This window comes from Vigna umbellata, chromosome 2, assembly GCF_029865625.1.
Source record: "Vigna umbellata cultivar VRB3 chromosome 2, Vumbellata_1.0, whole genome shotgun sequence".
NCBI lineage: Eukaryota > Viridiplantae > Streptophyta > Magnoliopsida > Fabales > Fabaceae > Vigna > Vigna umbellata.
The window spans coordinates 15,725,287-15,738,280 of NC_142166.1; the positions used below are offsets into that span (position 1 = coordinate 15,725,287).

Sequence of the window (12,994 nt, forward strand, 5' to 3'; positions counted from 1 at the left end):
TATAATACTGACTTTTTTTGAACATTAGAGGAAACAAGATTATAATGTGTTACTTGATTTGAATATATCTTTCAGTGTTCTGACTCTTTTATTGTATCCTAATGAGTATTAACTAGTTCTTTCTATATTTATTTTGTAGAAACTATGTTTTCAACTCTAATGACATCTTCATCTAAATTAGCATATAGTAATATATGTTTGACTTTTACATTTTTAATAATTTGTAGCTTTGACTTTCATTTCTAGAAAAGCAATCTTCTATTATCATCAAGAATTCCTTTTTCAATGACTTTAGATAAACCTTATGCTTCATAAGTGAACATTTTTTTTATATCATTTTTTTAAACTATCTTTTGGAATAGTGAAATCGAATTTATATATATATATATATATATATATATATATATATATATATATATATATATATATATATAAGATATATATAAATTTTTGACGTGAAATCCTAATCCCAACGAGTTTAGAAAACAAAGTATATAAGAGGAAAACGCGGAACGCGAAACCTAACTAACACTCAAGAAATGGCGGAGAAGTTTGGAGTAGCAGCAGTAGCAGAAGAGAGCTCTAACTCCAGGGTTCCACACCATACGACAGCGAAGCTCGTCGTTTTGGCCGACCTCAACGTTGATCCTCCCGAAGCCGACGACGACGACTCTTCCCTTGTACCTCCTCCATCGATTGCAACGTAATACTCTCTTCCTCATTCTGGCATAATTTCAATTTTCCCTTTTCATCTTTTGATTTATGATTTTCTGCCTTGGAGAACCAATTGAAATCTCTAATTTAGAAACTTACCAAACCCTTAGAGGTCATAGCCAGAAGAACATTAATTTTTTAAACTCTGCGTAAATTTAAATGTTGTGAGACTTTTGGAAATATAGTCAGTCTTCATCTTTTTATGGCTGTATTGAAAGCATTGCAAATTGCAATGGCTGTTTGTTTCGGGTGGGTTGTTTTGGGTGTAGGCTGAAAGAGCAGGAAGATGGAGAAAGGGTGTTAATTTTGTTGAAGGTAGTGGCTTCCGTAACAGACTGTGGTGGGTTACAGGATGTATTGTAGGGGAAATTTATAAGGATGAATACGGTTATATTTTATATTTTTGGGAGGACTAAAATGTGGTGACTTTTTAGCTCTTTGAGTGATTAAATTTTAGTTTTTTATTAAAAAAACTAACATAGTGACATGTGTAACATGGATAACCAACTTCAGGTTGAGGGATTACTGAAAGAATAAAGTGTAAAAGGAAAATACTACAGGTTTAGGTATCAAAAGTGGAAATATTTTTTATTGGAATGTATAAGCCTGCATTTCATTGTGATTTTCCATGCAATTTCAATTTTAGAACTTCCTACTTATTGATTCCTTAACTAGTGTCCTAAAGGTATTAGTTAGTAGCACCCAATATAAAATATATAAGTACTTCTTTGCGCTGTGTTATAATATGACATTATTCATCGTGATTTTTTCTGCATTTTTCCGTTTTGTTATGTAGAAGATATGTTTTCTTGCTTATGACTCGTTTAATGGTCACCAATATTCTCTAAAATGTCGTTTTGATGGTAGGACCTATTACTGTCTGAGACAGTATCTGTTTGTTGCTTCTTGTCATTTATATTTTTTAATGAATATATAGTTTGGCGAATGATGAAAGTGGTCAAGATAAGAGTTTGTTGTCCAAAGACACTGATAGCATTGAAGGTGAAAGTAAAAAGTTGAACAAACTGGGCAGATGTCGTTCCAGACTTAGCAAGACAGAGTCTTCTCTTGATTGTGGAGCTGATGCAGATGGTGATCAACATGTTCAAGGACCTCCTTCATCTCGGGAGGAAAAAGTTAGCAGTGTGAAGACTGTAAGTTTACTCTAATGTTGTTAGATATTTTCCTCATTTATTAAAAACATCCTACTTTTAAACTCTAGTAAGTTTGTGTGTCCTTGAGAATACACACACACACAGAGTGAGGATATGTGAAGGTGAGAACTCTTGATTATTTTGAGAAATGAGAACTATACAATCATACATGAAATGTCAAGATTGAAAGTTAGTTGGTGGTCGCATGAGTACTTAAAAAATCATGTCTGTTTTTTCTTTTAATCTAGACCACTAAGATGTAATCTAATGGTTTATATTCATTGTTCTAATTTATTTTTAAAAGTGACAAGTTTTCTCAGAATCAAAATGTCTATTTTTTTTTTATTTGTTGAATTATTTAGGAAGTTGATACATGGGCAATCAGATATAAATTTCAACTGTTATTTCCAGTAAAATATGACCAGAGATTAATCATGCCAAGTCATGGTGATGGAAATAGTTTTTAACATGTTTTTCTTTATTAGATAAAATATTTCTAGCCATCCTATTGAGATGTGGTGTATATGGGATACCAGTTGAAGATGGAGACATTTTCTTGTTCCTATGTTGCCATTTAGAAAAAAAAAATCTCAATGTTTTCTTCTCAAGTTTTGAACGTGTTGCAGCTGTTATGAATTTTTACTGAGCCTAAAATGTTGTATTTATTGGGACAAGGTGACTTGGTGATAGACCAATATTCAAACATTATTCTTTTTTCTCTGTACTTCCTTTTTATGTGTAGAATGGCAGCATAATTTCAATATAACTCAATTGGTTATTTGTTGTTTTGCTTATATGTAACGTATTATAATGGGTTTTGTTTGATATGGATCTATGGCTGTGAATCAAGTCTAGTGCCAGCTGTTCACTCAACCGGTAGCTTACTATGATTGATTTTATTTTGTTTTCTTAGAAACTAATCACTGCATTTCCATATTCAGTTGCTTATTTAACAAAGTGGGACATTGTAAAGCCAAGACTGCAATTTTAACAATAATAATTTGTTTTCATGCCACTGCAATTTTTGCCATTGTTGTTATTATTGCTATTGTTGTTGTTTTTGTTCTATTACCAACAAAATAAGTTTATGTTTAGGGCTTGGTTCATGTTGCAAAGAAGATGCCCAAAAATGCTCATGCTCATTTTATACTTGGCCTAATGTACCAAAGATTAAGCCAGCCTCAAAAGGTACTAAGCAGTGCTTTCAATTGTACTTGTTACTATTGATGCGGATAACTTACTCGATGTCTATCAAAAAAATTTTAGGCTGTGTTGGCTTATGAGAAGGCAGAACAGATCTTGCTCAGGCCTGAGGCTGAGATTGATAGGCCAGAGTTGCTTTCGTTAGTTCAGATTCACCATGCACAGGTGCAATGGTCATAATTTGATGGATTAATGATTCTAATATCTCTGTTCATTAACATATTTTATAATCCTTTTAGTGCCTGTTACTAGAAAGTTCATCAGAAAATAGTTCTGATAAAGAACTTGAGCCTCATGAACTTGAGGAGATTCTGTCTAAGCTGAAAGAGTCAGTGCAGTCAGATGTTAGACAGACAGCTGTATGGAACACACTGGGTTTTATCCTTCTTAAAACTGGTCGCGTGCAGGTACAAATACTTGGTTGCTCGTCTTCTTTTTACTTTAATGTTCTAGAGGCATATGTGATGCTTTTGTGTCAATATTTGATGTGACTTTGCTTTGACCAATGTGACTTCCAATGCTGGTGTAGAGTGCTATCTCAGTTTTGTCATCATTGTTGTCCATTGCACCAGAGAACTATGATTGCCTAGGAAATCTTGGGATAGCTTATCTTCAAATGTAAGTATGAGTGGTAATTGTCTTGCATATTATTATTTTTTCTTTTCAACAAAAAGAGTGCCTTTTAACAAATTCTTAATCCATCCTTGAACAATATGTACAGGTTTCATTTATCTCTTTTGCTTTCTGAATAATATTTAGCACTGTGGATTGTTAATTAAGAAATTTGCTGAGGAAACAATGACAAGTTTCGAAAAGAACATAGAGATTTATGCATCAAATTGTCTTATGAACACTTACAGAAATGTCAATTATAATGGAAATATATTTTAAAAATTATAGATTTGCCAGGAAATTCGGAATTGAGACTTGCTGTTAGGAAACTTGAGTCCCACATATGGGATTGTATAGGCTAACTTTTGTGCTGTCATGGTGTAGTTGTCCAAGGCTTTATCAATTTGTATTATAGTTTTCCATTAGTTGTAAAGGAGTGACACTGTTGGTGATGTCAGCATTTTCGTGTTGTCTAGGACTAGTTGAAGAGCTACTGAGCAGTTAGCCTGTGTGGGATGTTAGAATCTAATTCTAGGTTAAGAGATTTGATTCTCACATTGGAAGTATGGGATTCTAATATCGTGTTTGTTTATAAGGCCTTGGGCTCTGACTACAAGTGCTACCTTTTGTGGTGTGACTGTCCCTACGTTCTTATCACTTCTAGGATGGACAGTTACAATACGGGATATGGACACAGGAATACATTGACTCGGGAATATATCATAGGAGCCAATATTCTCTCCAAAACCACTATATTGAGATAACGGTTGTATTGATCCTTAAGTAGATTTATATTGCACTATGTGTGTGTGCCCTTAAAAATTAAGGGAAAATGCCTATAATTAAAATCATATTCTGATTAAGTTTCATGACCTAGTGGTCCAAAAGAAAGCCGCTAAACAACATATCAACATGTCCAAAATAGGAAATCTGCAAGAAGAGGTTGGCTGAACGAGATGGGTGGCAGAGGTTGATTGGCCAGATGAAGCCATTTCAGCTGAACAGAAAAGAAAGAAGATGTGCAGTTTGTCAGAAGTTGCCATGCCACTGGAAGTGTGCACAGAAACCTCATTGGAAATGCTTCTTGAAATAGAGAGGCGGAAGGGCTGATTTGCAAAAGAGGGGAGTAAAAATAGTGGGTTATAGGTTAAAATAGAAAGTTACTCATTCATCCTTAATGCAAAAAAGAAAAAAAAAAAAGAAAACACCTAAACAACCCCATTTCCCAGCCAGGAGTTTAGTTCTTTAGGTAAAACCTAAATGATCTGTTGCAATTTTACATGCTCAACGCTGCACAACAGCCGCTACCTTGAGGTGTGATGCTAATGCCCCATTGACTATAATTGGGAATACAACAAATATTCAAATTTTTAGGATATGATGCAAATATAATTAATATTAGTTATTTTAAATTAAAATCAAATAAAATTTTAAATTCACAATAGAGAATTGATGATTTAAAAATGAGCACATACCATTACAAATGTAATGTAATACAAAAAGTTATATTGTTGTGGTATTCTAATCTTTATTAGTATACAAGTTCTTAAACTATATATGAAATGCAATTAAAAATATTTGAAGTGTCCATGCAGTATCCAACATGGATACATATTTGACATGGTTAAGACCCGACAGCTACAATTTAGAGGTGTCTGTACTTCTTAGCTTGTACATTTAAGCAATTGTGGCTGTCACTTTTATGATACGAAATTTATGCTTCCTTTTCTGGGTTAGTACTCTCTGGAATATTGCATTAAATTATTTGGGAAATACTAGTCCTTTTGGGGCTTTAATTAAAGGGTTGATATGAATTTTTATTCTGTTTATATTTTTCCTCACTAGTCAATACTCCAACGTTTATCTTGCCTTGCAGTGGGAATTTGGAATTATCTGCAAAATGTTTCCAGCAATTGATTTTAAAAGATCAAAATCATCCTGCAGCTTTGGTCAACTATGCTGCCCTTCTCTTGGGTAAATATGCTTCAGTTGTGGCAGGTACTTTTATTTTTCTGGCTCTAAGATCTCAATTTTTGTGGGATATTACCTTTCTTTCTCCTTTATTCTTAATAGATGCCGAATTTTTCATAGTATGTTCTTTTAATGCCAGGTCCGGGTGCAAGTGCCTCTGAAGGTGCCATGGCTGATCAGATCATGGCTGCAAAAGTTGCCAAGGAATGTTTGTTGGCTGCAATTAAAGCAGATAGCAAATCAGCCCATCTATGGGCAAATCTTGCCTATGCATTTTCTATTAGTGGTGATCATCGAAGTTCCAGCAAGTGCTTGGAGAAGGTGCTCATGGCTCCTTGCTACAGTCATTTATAGCGTATTTATTGAGGTTGTTTATTGGTTTCCTGGTTCTTGTTATTGGTGGAAATTTTTTCTCGATCCTTTTATATGTATATTTTTCATAATTAAAATGAGAGGAATTACTCTCAAGTATTAGGTGTGTATGTATTGCATAGTGTTAGTTGCACTTTTGAAGTTTCCACCTCACCAAATGAAAATCAGCCTGTGGAAATTCTGTGATCAGCATTCACATTTGCTAAATTTTTCCTTTTGTCGCCATTTCTTCGTAGGCTGCCAAACTGGAGCCCAATTGCATGTCTACTCGATATGCTGTTGCTATCCATCGAATAAAGGAGGCAGAAAGATCACAAGATCGCAGTGAACTGCTTTCATGTGCTGGAAACGAAATGGCTTCCATAATAAGAGATGGTGATTCATCCCTGGTCGAGATTCCAATAGCATGGGCTGGGCTTGCCATGGTTCACAAGGCTCAGCATGAGATAGTGGCAGCATATGAAAGTGAAAAGCACGGGTTGAGAGAGGTTGAAGAGCGTGCTCTTTGCAGTTTAAAGCAGGTAATGTATTCTTTTGGTTATTATCCTAGAATGACCTAGCTTTTATCTTGATAATCCACGTGCTAATTGAGGTTTTATCAGCATATTGTATTGTTTACAATGCGTGAGTCTTTCATCTGGAGCTAAAATGTCGCAATCCAATGTATTTGGTGTTTCTATGATGATGGATATAGTTTGTTATATGTTTGGCATGCCATACTTTTGCCACCAGGCTATAGCAGAAGATCCAAATGATGCGGTGCAGTGGCATCAACTCGGCGTTCATAGTCTCTGTGCTCGGCAATTCAAAACATCACAAAAGTACTTCAAAGCTGCTGTTGCCTGTGACAGGGATTGCAGCTATGCGTGGTCTAACCTAGGTATGTTCTATCTGTTGTACTAGGAATGTGCATGTTCTCATCATCTACTTTAATCCCTTTTTCGGAAGAGTTTTTTGATAATACAGTTTTTTGATAATATAGGTGTCTCACTTCAACTATCAGAGGAACCATCACAAGCTGAAGAAGTATACAAGAAAGCATTGTCTTTGGCAACAACTGAACAAGCGCATGCTATATTATCCAATTTGGGAATTCTGTACCGCCATCAGAAACAATATCAACGTGCGAAGGCCATGTTTACGAAGTCACTTGAACTTCAGTCTGGGTATGCTCCTGCATTCAACAATCTGGGTCTTGTGTTTGTTGCTGAGGGTCTTTTGGAAGAAGCCAAGTATTGTTTCAACAAAGCTCTCCAATCAGATCCACTGCTAGATGCAGCTAAATCTAATATGATTAAGGCGGTTGTCATGTCAAAGTTATGCAAAGGCCTCACCTCATGCGCTCTTAAAGAGTGATATTGTCTCCCTCAAGCATTTATTAAAATGGATAAAAGAGAAATGTACTTGTATCATTAGTGCTTTCAGAATAGCAATTGAGTAAATAGTTTCATTTTCTTCTAGCTATATATATGATTATGATGGCCACTAAGAAATAAAAGTAAAAGGACTAAATAAATACCATAAACTTGTAGCAGGTAAAAATATTTCGTACACCAGTCTGTGTTATCAAAATTGGAATACAATAAAAATATCATTAAAGAAACAAAGCAAGCAAAAGAAAGTGGCATGACCAAACCAAATCCAATAAAACTTGAGAAAATCTATAATATATTGTTTGATAGTCCAAAATAATATATATTAAAACTTACAAAAGATGGGATATCAGAAATTCAATGTACCATAAGTTATAACTATTTCATACTCAATAGGTGAAACTAAAATATGTTTGATAAAGCTAAATACAATTTTCAGCCTGTTTCTTTAACTCGAGGAATCAAGGATGTATAAAAATGCTTTAATCACAAATAAATTATCACATTCCAACCGAAAAGCATCCAGGCTGTTATAAGAAACTTCAATAACCAAAATATAATCCATAATTTCAGCATGAACAACATCTTTTAACACTAAGTCGAGCAGCAAAGCATTAGCAAAAATTATTTCTAAAAACAACAGTGTTTGAGAAGTCACTGTTTTAGTTTGTTTCTGTGGACAAAAAACACACTTTCCTTAAGAAAAAGAGTATTGTTCCACGTGGCGAGTGTTGAGAAGGCTGAACCTAATCGAAACCTGTGTTGGACGTTGGAAGTTGGAAGCAAAGAAGCAGATAATAAGCTGAAAAAAAAAGAGAGTAGAAGGTGTGTGATCAATGGCAGCTGCAAGTAGCATCATCTCCATCTCCTCTGCGTCACTCTTCACTCCAACAACACCTCAACCAAAAACCCATTGCCTCCTCAAACACACCAAGGACAATGATCATCTTCCAACGTCATCCTTCACTACTCTTTTTTCTCTTAGGATATCAAAACCAACATCAACCTTTGGAGTCACTTCAACCACAAGGGTCAATATTCCTCCTCGTAGGTTGAGTTGTTCGGCCTCTGCATCTTCCTCTTCCACTCTTCCCTCGGCTCTTCTATTTGACTGTGATGGAGTCCTTGTAGATACTGAGAAAGATGGTCACCGCATTTCTTTCAACCAAACCTTCCAAGAGGTACACATACAAACACTTATTGGTTCACTTTTTTCTTTAACAAATGTCTTATTGCTTTGTCTCCGCTTTTATCATGCAGAGAAATCTGGGAGTTACATGGGATGTGGACTTGTATGGAGAATTGCTCAAAATTGGAGGTGGAAAAGAAAGGTTTGGTATAGTTAAAACCTTAAACATCTCTAGATTAAAAAAATTTGAATTCATCATATGAATGAATTTCAAGTCATAATCGATGTGCATTTTTTTCTCTTTTTTACCAGGATGACAGCATACTTTAACAAGACAGGTTGGCCTGCGAATGCCCCAGCAGGTGAACAAGAAAGAAAAGAATTCGTTGCTTCTCTTCACAAACAAAAGACTGAACTATTCATGGTTCTTATTGAGAAAAAACTGTTGCCTCTTCGTCCAGGTGTTGCAAAGTTGGTTACTATCTGTTCTTTATCTTTTATCCAAATTCTTTATAGAGTGGCTTTTGTTTAAAGTTTAAAATAAAACCATTCCTTACCCGCCATCTAATTCTTGTTTTACCACTGGATTGATTTGTTTCATGATTTGATTTTGCTTCCTCTATTCTTCATAATTAAAGTTTAGAACAGCATAATTTTATTCGAACTTGAAATTCAAGAGAGATCAAATTACCAATTACATAATCGATTTAGAACATGCAAAGCATTCCATATCTTGAGTTCTTGATCTTGTTTCTTCCTAAACTTTTATCCAATATTTTCTCTGCTATCATTCAATTTCTATCTAACATTCATGGTTTTTATGTATGTGTGTCAAAATTAAAAAAAACTGTATTATTATCATCATAGAAAGATAAATCGTGCCTTGTCTTATTGCATGTCTCCCTTTTTATCAAACATATAGGATTATCGATCAGGCTTTTGCTCAAGGAGTCCAAGTTGCAGTTTGCAGCACTTCCAATGAAAAGGCGGTATGCATAATCAATTTGCTATTCAATTCCTTGAATCCAATCCGTGTAATTTGAGTTGTTAATAGGCCAACTTTCAAATCGTTATTACTTGTTAAAGTAATTATCAATGAATGAATCATATTCCACTGCTGTTTCATCTTCAGACCTAAGTTGTGAGTTGATTTTAGGTCTCTGCAATAGTATCATTCTTGCTGGGACCTGAGAGAGCAGAAAAAATCAAGATATTTGCAGGAGATGTGGTTCCCCGTAAAAAGCCTGATCCAGTAAGAATTTCATCCTCCTGATGTTAACAGGGACACATTCAATAGAAATCAACTAAAAAATGAAACTCAATTATTGCAAGTCCTTTATGCTCAAGTATGAAGTTTAATGATCTGAAATCTTCAGTGATTCTATCATACAAAGTTCTGTTGTGGTATAGCTACCTAGTAGTGTGTTCAAATTGAGTTAGGACTCAATGATCTAGGCATCTAATTGCATCATGTTCTTTCTGACAGGCCATCTATCTGTTAGCAGCCAGCACACTGGGTGTTGAACCTTCAAGGTATATTTCACTATGCTAATGCCTAGGTGATGATAACTTGTGCTAAAACTATTATTCAAATAAGAAGCCATGAACTTCTACAGTTGATGGTTATGCTTTGACTCAAAAGGTGTATTTTATGATGGCTTAACTCAGGTGTCTTACATTTTTTTATTCACTGGCATGTCACATTTGAATGTGAAATATCGATATTTGTTCTCTGCAGATGTGTTGTGGTGGAGGACAGTGCCATAGGCCTAGCAGCTGCTAAAGCAGCTGGAATGACATGTATAGTAACAAAGAGCGGGTATGTTTCTACTTATTAGATGGGATGCAGCTTTTTGTTTTCTAAATTTTTAATTGAAATTAAAGTGCTGATAAAGACATTGCAACTCTACTAAAATCATACTACTAACAGACAATTTTGTTGACATAGAAAACCAATATATACTATCAAAAACATCACATGTCAGTAACTGAAGCTATCCAAATACTTATATTTTTTTGTCTATTGGTAAATGACATTCTTTTGTAAGGATGCCATGAAAATGTTTAACTCACCTAACAATATTTAATCATGTTTGAAAACAATGTAAAATACTTGGGCACATAATTCGAAAGTTATCTAAGCTGATCAGACTGTTCTGAGAATTGCATCAAGCTTCATTGTGATGTAAAGGTTGCACAGTGATGTAACAGCTCTTAATGCCATCTTGTTATTCACCAAAAAGTGTAAAGTGGACTCAGTCTTCATTATTGAAGTGAGAAAAAGTTACTGAGAAAGTAAATGAATCCGACTGATTGATGCTATATCTGGCAACACTGCTAAATGCTTTCATACACAGCATAAACATTAACAATAAGGCAGTTCTCTGAATTTGGATTGGGTTTAAATGCATCAAGATTCAGTGGAAAGGTTGTCTCAGCTTGCTTTTCTCCTCCACAGTGATTAATATCTCTGCCTAACACGACTAGACAGCATTTATTTTTTTAACTGATTAGGTCGAGTGTATTTTCAGTAGAATTTCCAGCAAACCTTAGGAACTTCCCCAGGTTTCTTTTCTTGAATGTTATAGTTGGACATCTTGAGAATTTAAGTGCATCGTGCATCAAGTAGAGATAAGAAAAGAAAGTTAATTACATTATAAGACTCAAATTTATTATATTAATATTTTGTATTAGAGTTGATATTAATCTTATATGGATTGAACTCATTTTTCTCTGTTGTATTTTTCCAATAAATTGATCTATTAATGATGACAGAACGGGTGATTCCTTTTGATGATAATAGATTGAGTTCATGTCTTGTTAGTGTTGTGTCTATAGTATGAATTGTTGTTGAAATATAACGCAACCTTGGTTAGGGAGTTCTAAACTTTTGAAACCTAATAAACAGATATCCATAATTTTTAAGGTATATGGGAAAGAAAGATAGGAAGAAAAGGAAAGAGAAGAGAGAGTAATACAGGTTACAAGTGATGCCAATATGTGATGGGAAAAAGGAGAGAAATAAGAGATGAAAGAGAACACGGTGTAATTTAATACCTTTCTTTGGCTTCTGATTTCCCTTTTAGATGTTTGTGCAACAACTTTCTTCAATATTCTGAAACTGTTTCATCCAAATGCAGCTACACAGAAGATGAAGATTTCTTAAATGCAGATGCAGTGTTTGATTGCATTGGAGATCCTCCTGAGGAGAGATTTGATTTGGCATTCTGTGGTAGCCTTCTTGAGAAGCAATATGTGAGCTAGTTTAAGTCAAGGATTTTGTTTCATTCACTGTTTCTACTACCATGGGTTCAATAAAGAATCTTCATTTCTTCTTAACCTTAATTTCTTTTCAAGGATGCATCTTTTTCTATCAAATAAATAGAATGAAACACTCTGAAACCTGAAATTAACCTTACAAATATTAAAGCTTCAATTTCTTGTAAACTAAAAAGGCATATTTTGGGAACAGTTGTTAGACTTTGAGACCAAATTTCAATGTCAGCGTGGTTTTCGATTAGGAAATGCGCTCATTTCATTTCACGTAATTATATGATAATAGTACTAAACTACTATAACAATTTCAGGTTTTGTTGAAAATAAATGTGTGTAGAAGGTCACTTAATTATTTCTATTTCTTAAAATAATCTTTTATCTTTTGATCATATTTATATATGATGTGGTATAATAGTTATGATAACAACAACAACAACAAAAAGTCTCTTCTAATTTTAATTTAAAATGTTTTTTATCATAGGATTGCTGTGAAGAATGAGAATAACAATCTAGATAGATTAATATATATGTGTAAAATATTCAAATAAATTGTTTTTTTATTTATTTTGAATTGTGAATCAAATCTTCTAGTTTTAGTAGTGAGAATCTTGTAGTGTTGCAATAACGATGGTGGTGAGGCTTCCACGTCACAGGGTTGAAGCGAAAGGAGGAGGAAAGGAGGAGGCGTGGTTTCACAAATATTAAAACCAAAATATTAATTAAATTTTAAAATTATATAAGTGTATGGTTTAATAGTACAAAATGAGACTGTTTATAACTTCAAAACTTTTTATGATATAAGAAAGTTATAAAATTTTCTGCTATCCCTTTGAAGAGGAAAATAATATGTTTTCAGGATCTAATAAGTGATGTTATTTTAAAGCATTAGAGATAACTAAGGAGTTAAAGTAAAAAAGAGAAGGTGAAGATGTAATGGAGAGCTAAGAATGGAAGGATAAATAACCATTTGAAACAGATATGCCTAGATACAAGTGTTATATTATACTATAGAAGAGAGGAAGTAGATATAATTTATATGCAAAATGTTGTTAGTGAAGTTAAGATAATTGAGTTATTGTTAAACCAATTTGTAGGATGGAATCATGGTGTTGGGGCTTATGGTGTGAAAGATGTTGAGGTTAGTGGGTTGGAGGGTTGATAAAATTTAAAATAGAATTGCCACAAGATTA

General features: G+C 34.1%; 2 protein-coding genes across 2 annotated transcripts; both read left to right on the plus strand.

Moving 5' to 3' along the window:
* The first annotated feature begins 493 nt into the window (after positions 1–493).
* LOC124846163 (tetratricopeptide repeat (TPR)-containing protein) lies at positions 494–7,490 on the plus strand. The gene is made up of 11 exons (XM_047323374.2): positions 494–703; positions 1,652–1,868; positions 2,964–3,056; positions 3,135–3,236; positions 3,311–3,478; positions 3,601–3,689; positions 5,560–5,681; positions 5,794–5,975; positions 6,263–6,547; positions 6,759–6,906; positions 7,009–7,490. The coding sequence occupies exons 1-11, from the start codon at positions 540–542 to the stop codon at positions 7,380–7,382; spliced, it is 1,944 nt and encodes a 647-aa protein (XP_047179330.1). The 5' UTR covers positions 494–539; the 3' UTR covers positions 7,383–7,490.
* A 707-nt stretch (positions 7,491–8,197) lies between these two features.
* LOC124846164 (Haloacid dehalogenase-like hydrolase (HAD) superfamily protein) lies at positions 8,198–11,867 on the plus strand. Its single transcript, XM_047323375.2, has 8 exons — positions 8,198–8,580; positions 8,660–8,730; positions 8,841–8,999; positions 9,451–9,517; positions 9,685–9,780; positions 10,015–10,061; positions 10,267–10,347; positions 11,669–11,867. Exons 1-8 carry the CDS (start codon positions 8,236–8,238, stop codon positions 11,790–11,792), a joined length of 990 nt encoding a protein of 329 aa, XP_047179331.1. The 5' UTR covers positions 8,198–8,235; the 3' UTR covers positions 11,793–11,867.
* The last annotated feature ends 1,127 nt before the right edge of the window (positions 11,868–12,994 follow it).

Excerpts from the sequence above, each read along its gene's own strand:
- LOC124846163 (XM_047323374.2), top strand. The coding sequence starts at position 540 with ATGGCGGAGAAGTTTGGAGTAGCAGCAGTAGCAGAAGAGAGCTCTAAC. Across the intron at positions 704-1,651 it reads CCTCCTCCATCGATTGCAAC|TTTGGCGAATGATGAAAGTG; the intron begins GTAATACTCTCT and ends ATGAATATATAG. Across the intron at positions 6,548-6,758 it reads CTCTTTGCAGTTTAAAGCAG|GCTATAGCAGAAGATCCAAA; the intron begins GTAATGTATTCT and ends TTTTGCCACCAG.
- LOC124846164 (XM_047323375.2), top strand. The coding sequence starts at position 8,236 with ATGGCAGCTGCAAGTAGCATCATCTCCATCTCCTCTGCGTCACTCTTC. Across the intron at positions 8,731-8,840 it reads ATTGGAGGTGGAAAAGAAAG|GATGACAGCATACTTTAACA; the intron begins GTTTGGTATAGT and ends CTTTTTTACCAG. Across the intron at positions 9,518-9,684 it reads GCACTTCCAATGAAAAGGCG|GTCTCTGCAATAGTATCATT; the intron begins GTATGCATAATC and ends AGTTGATTTTAG.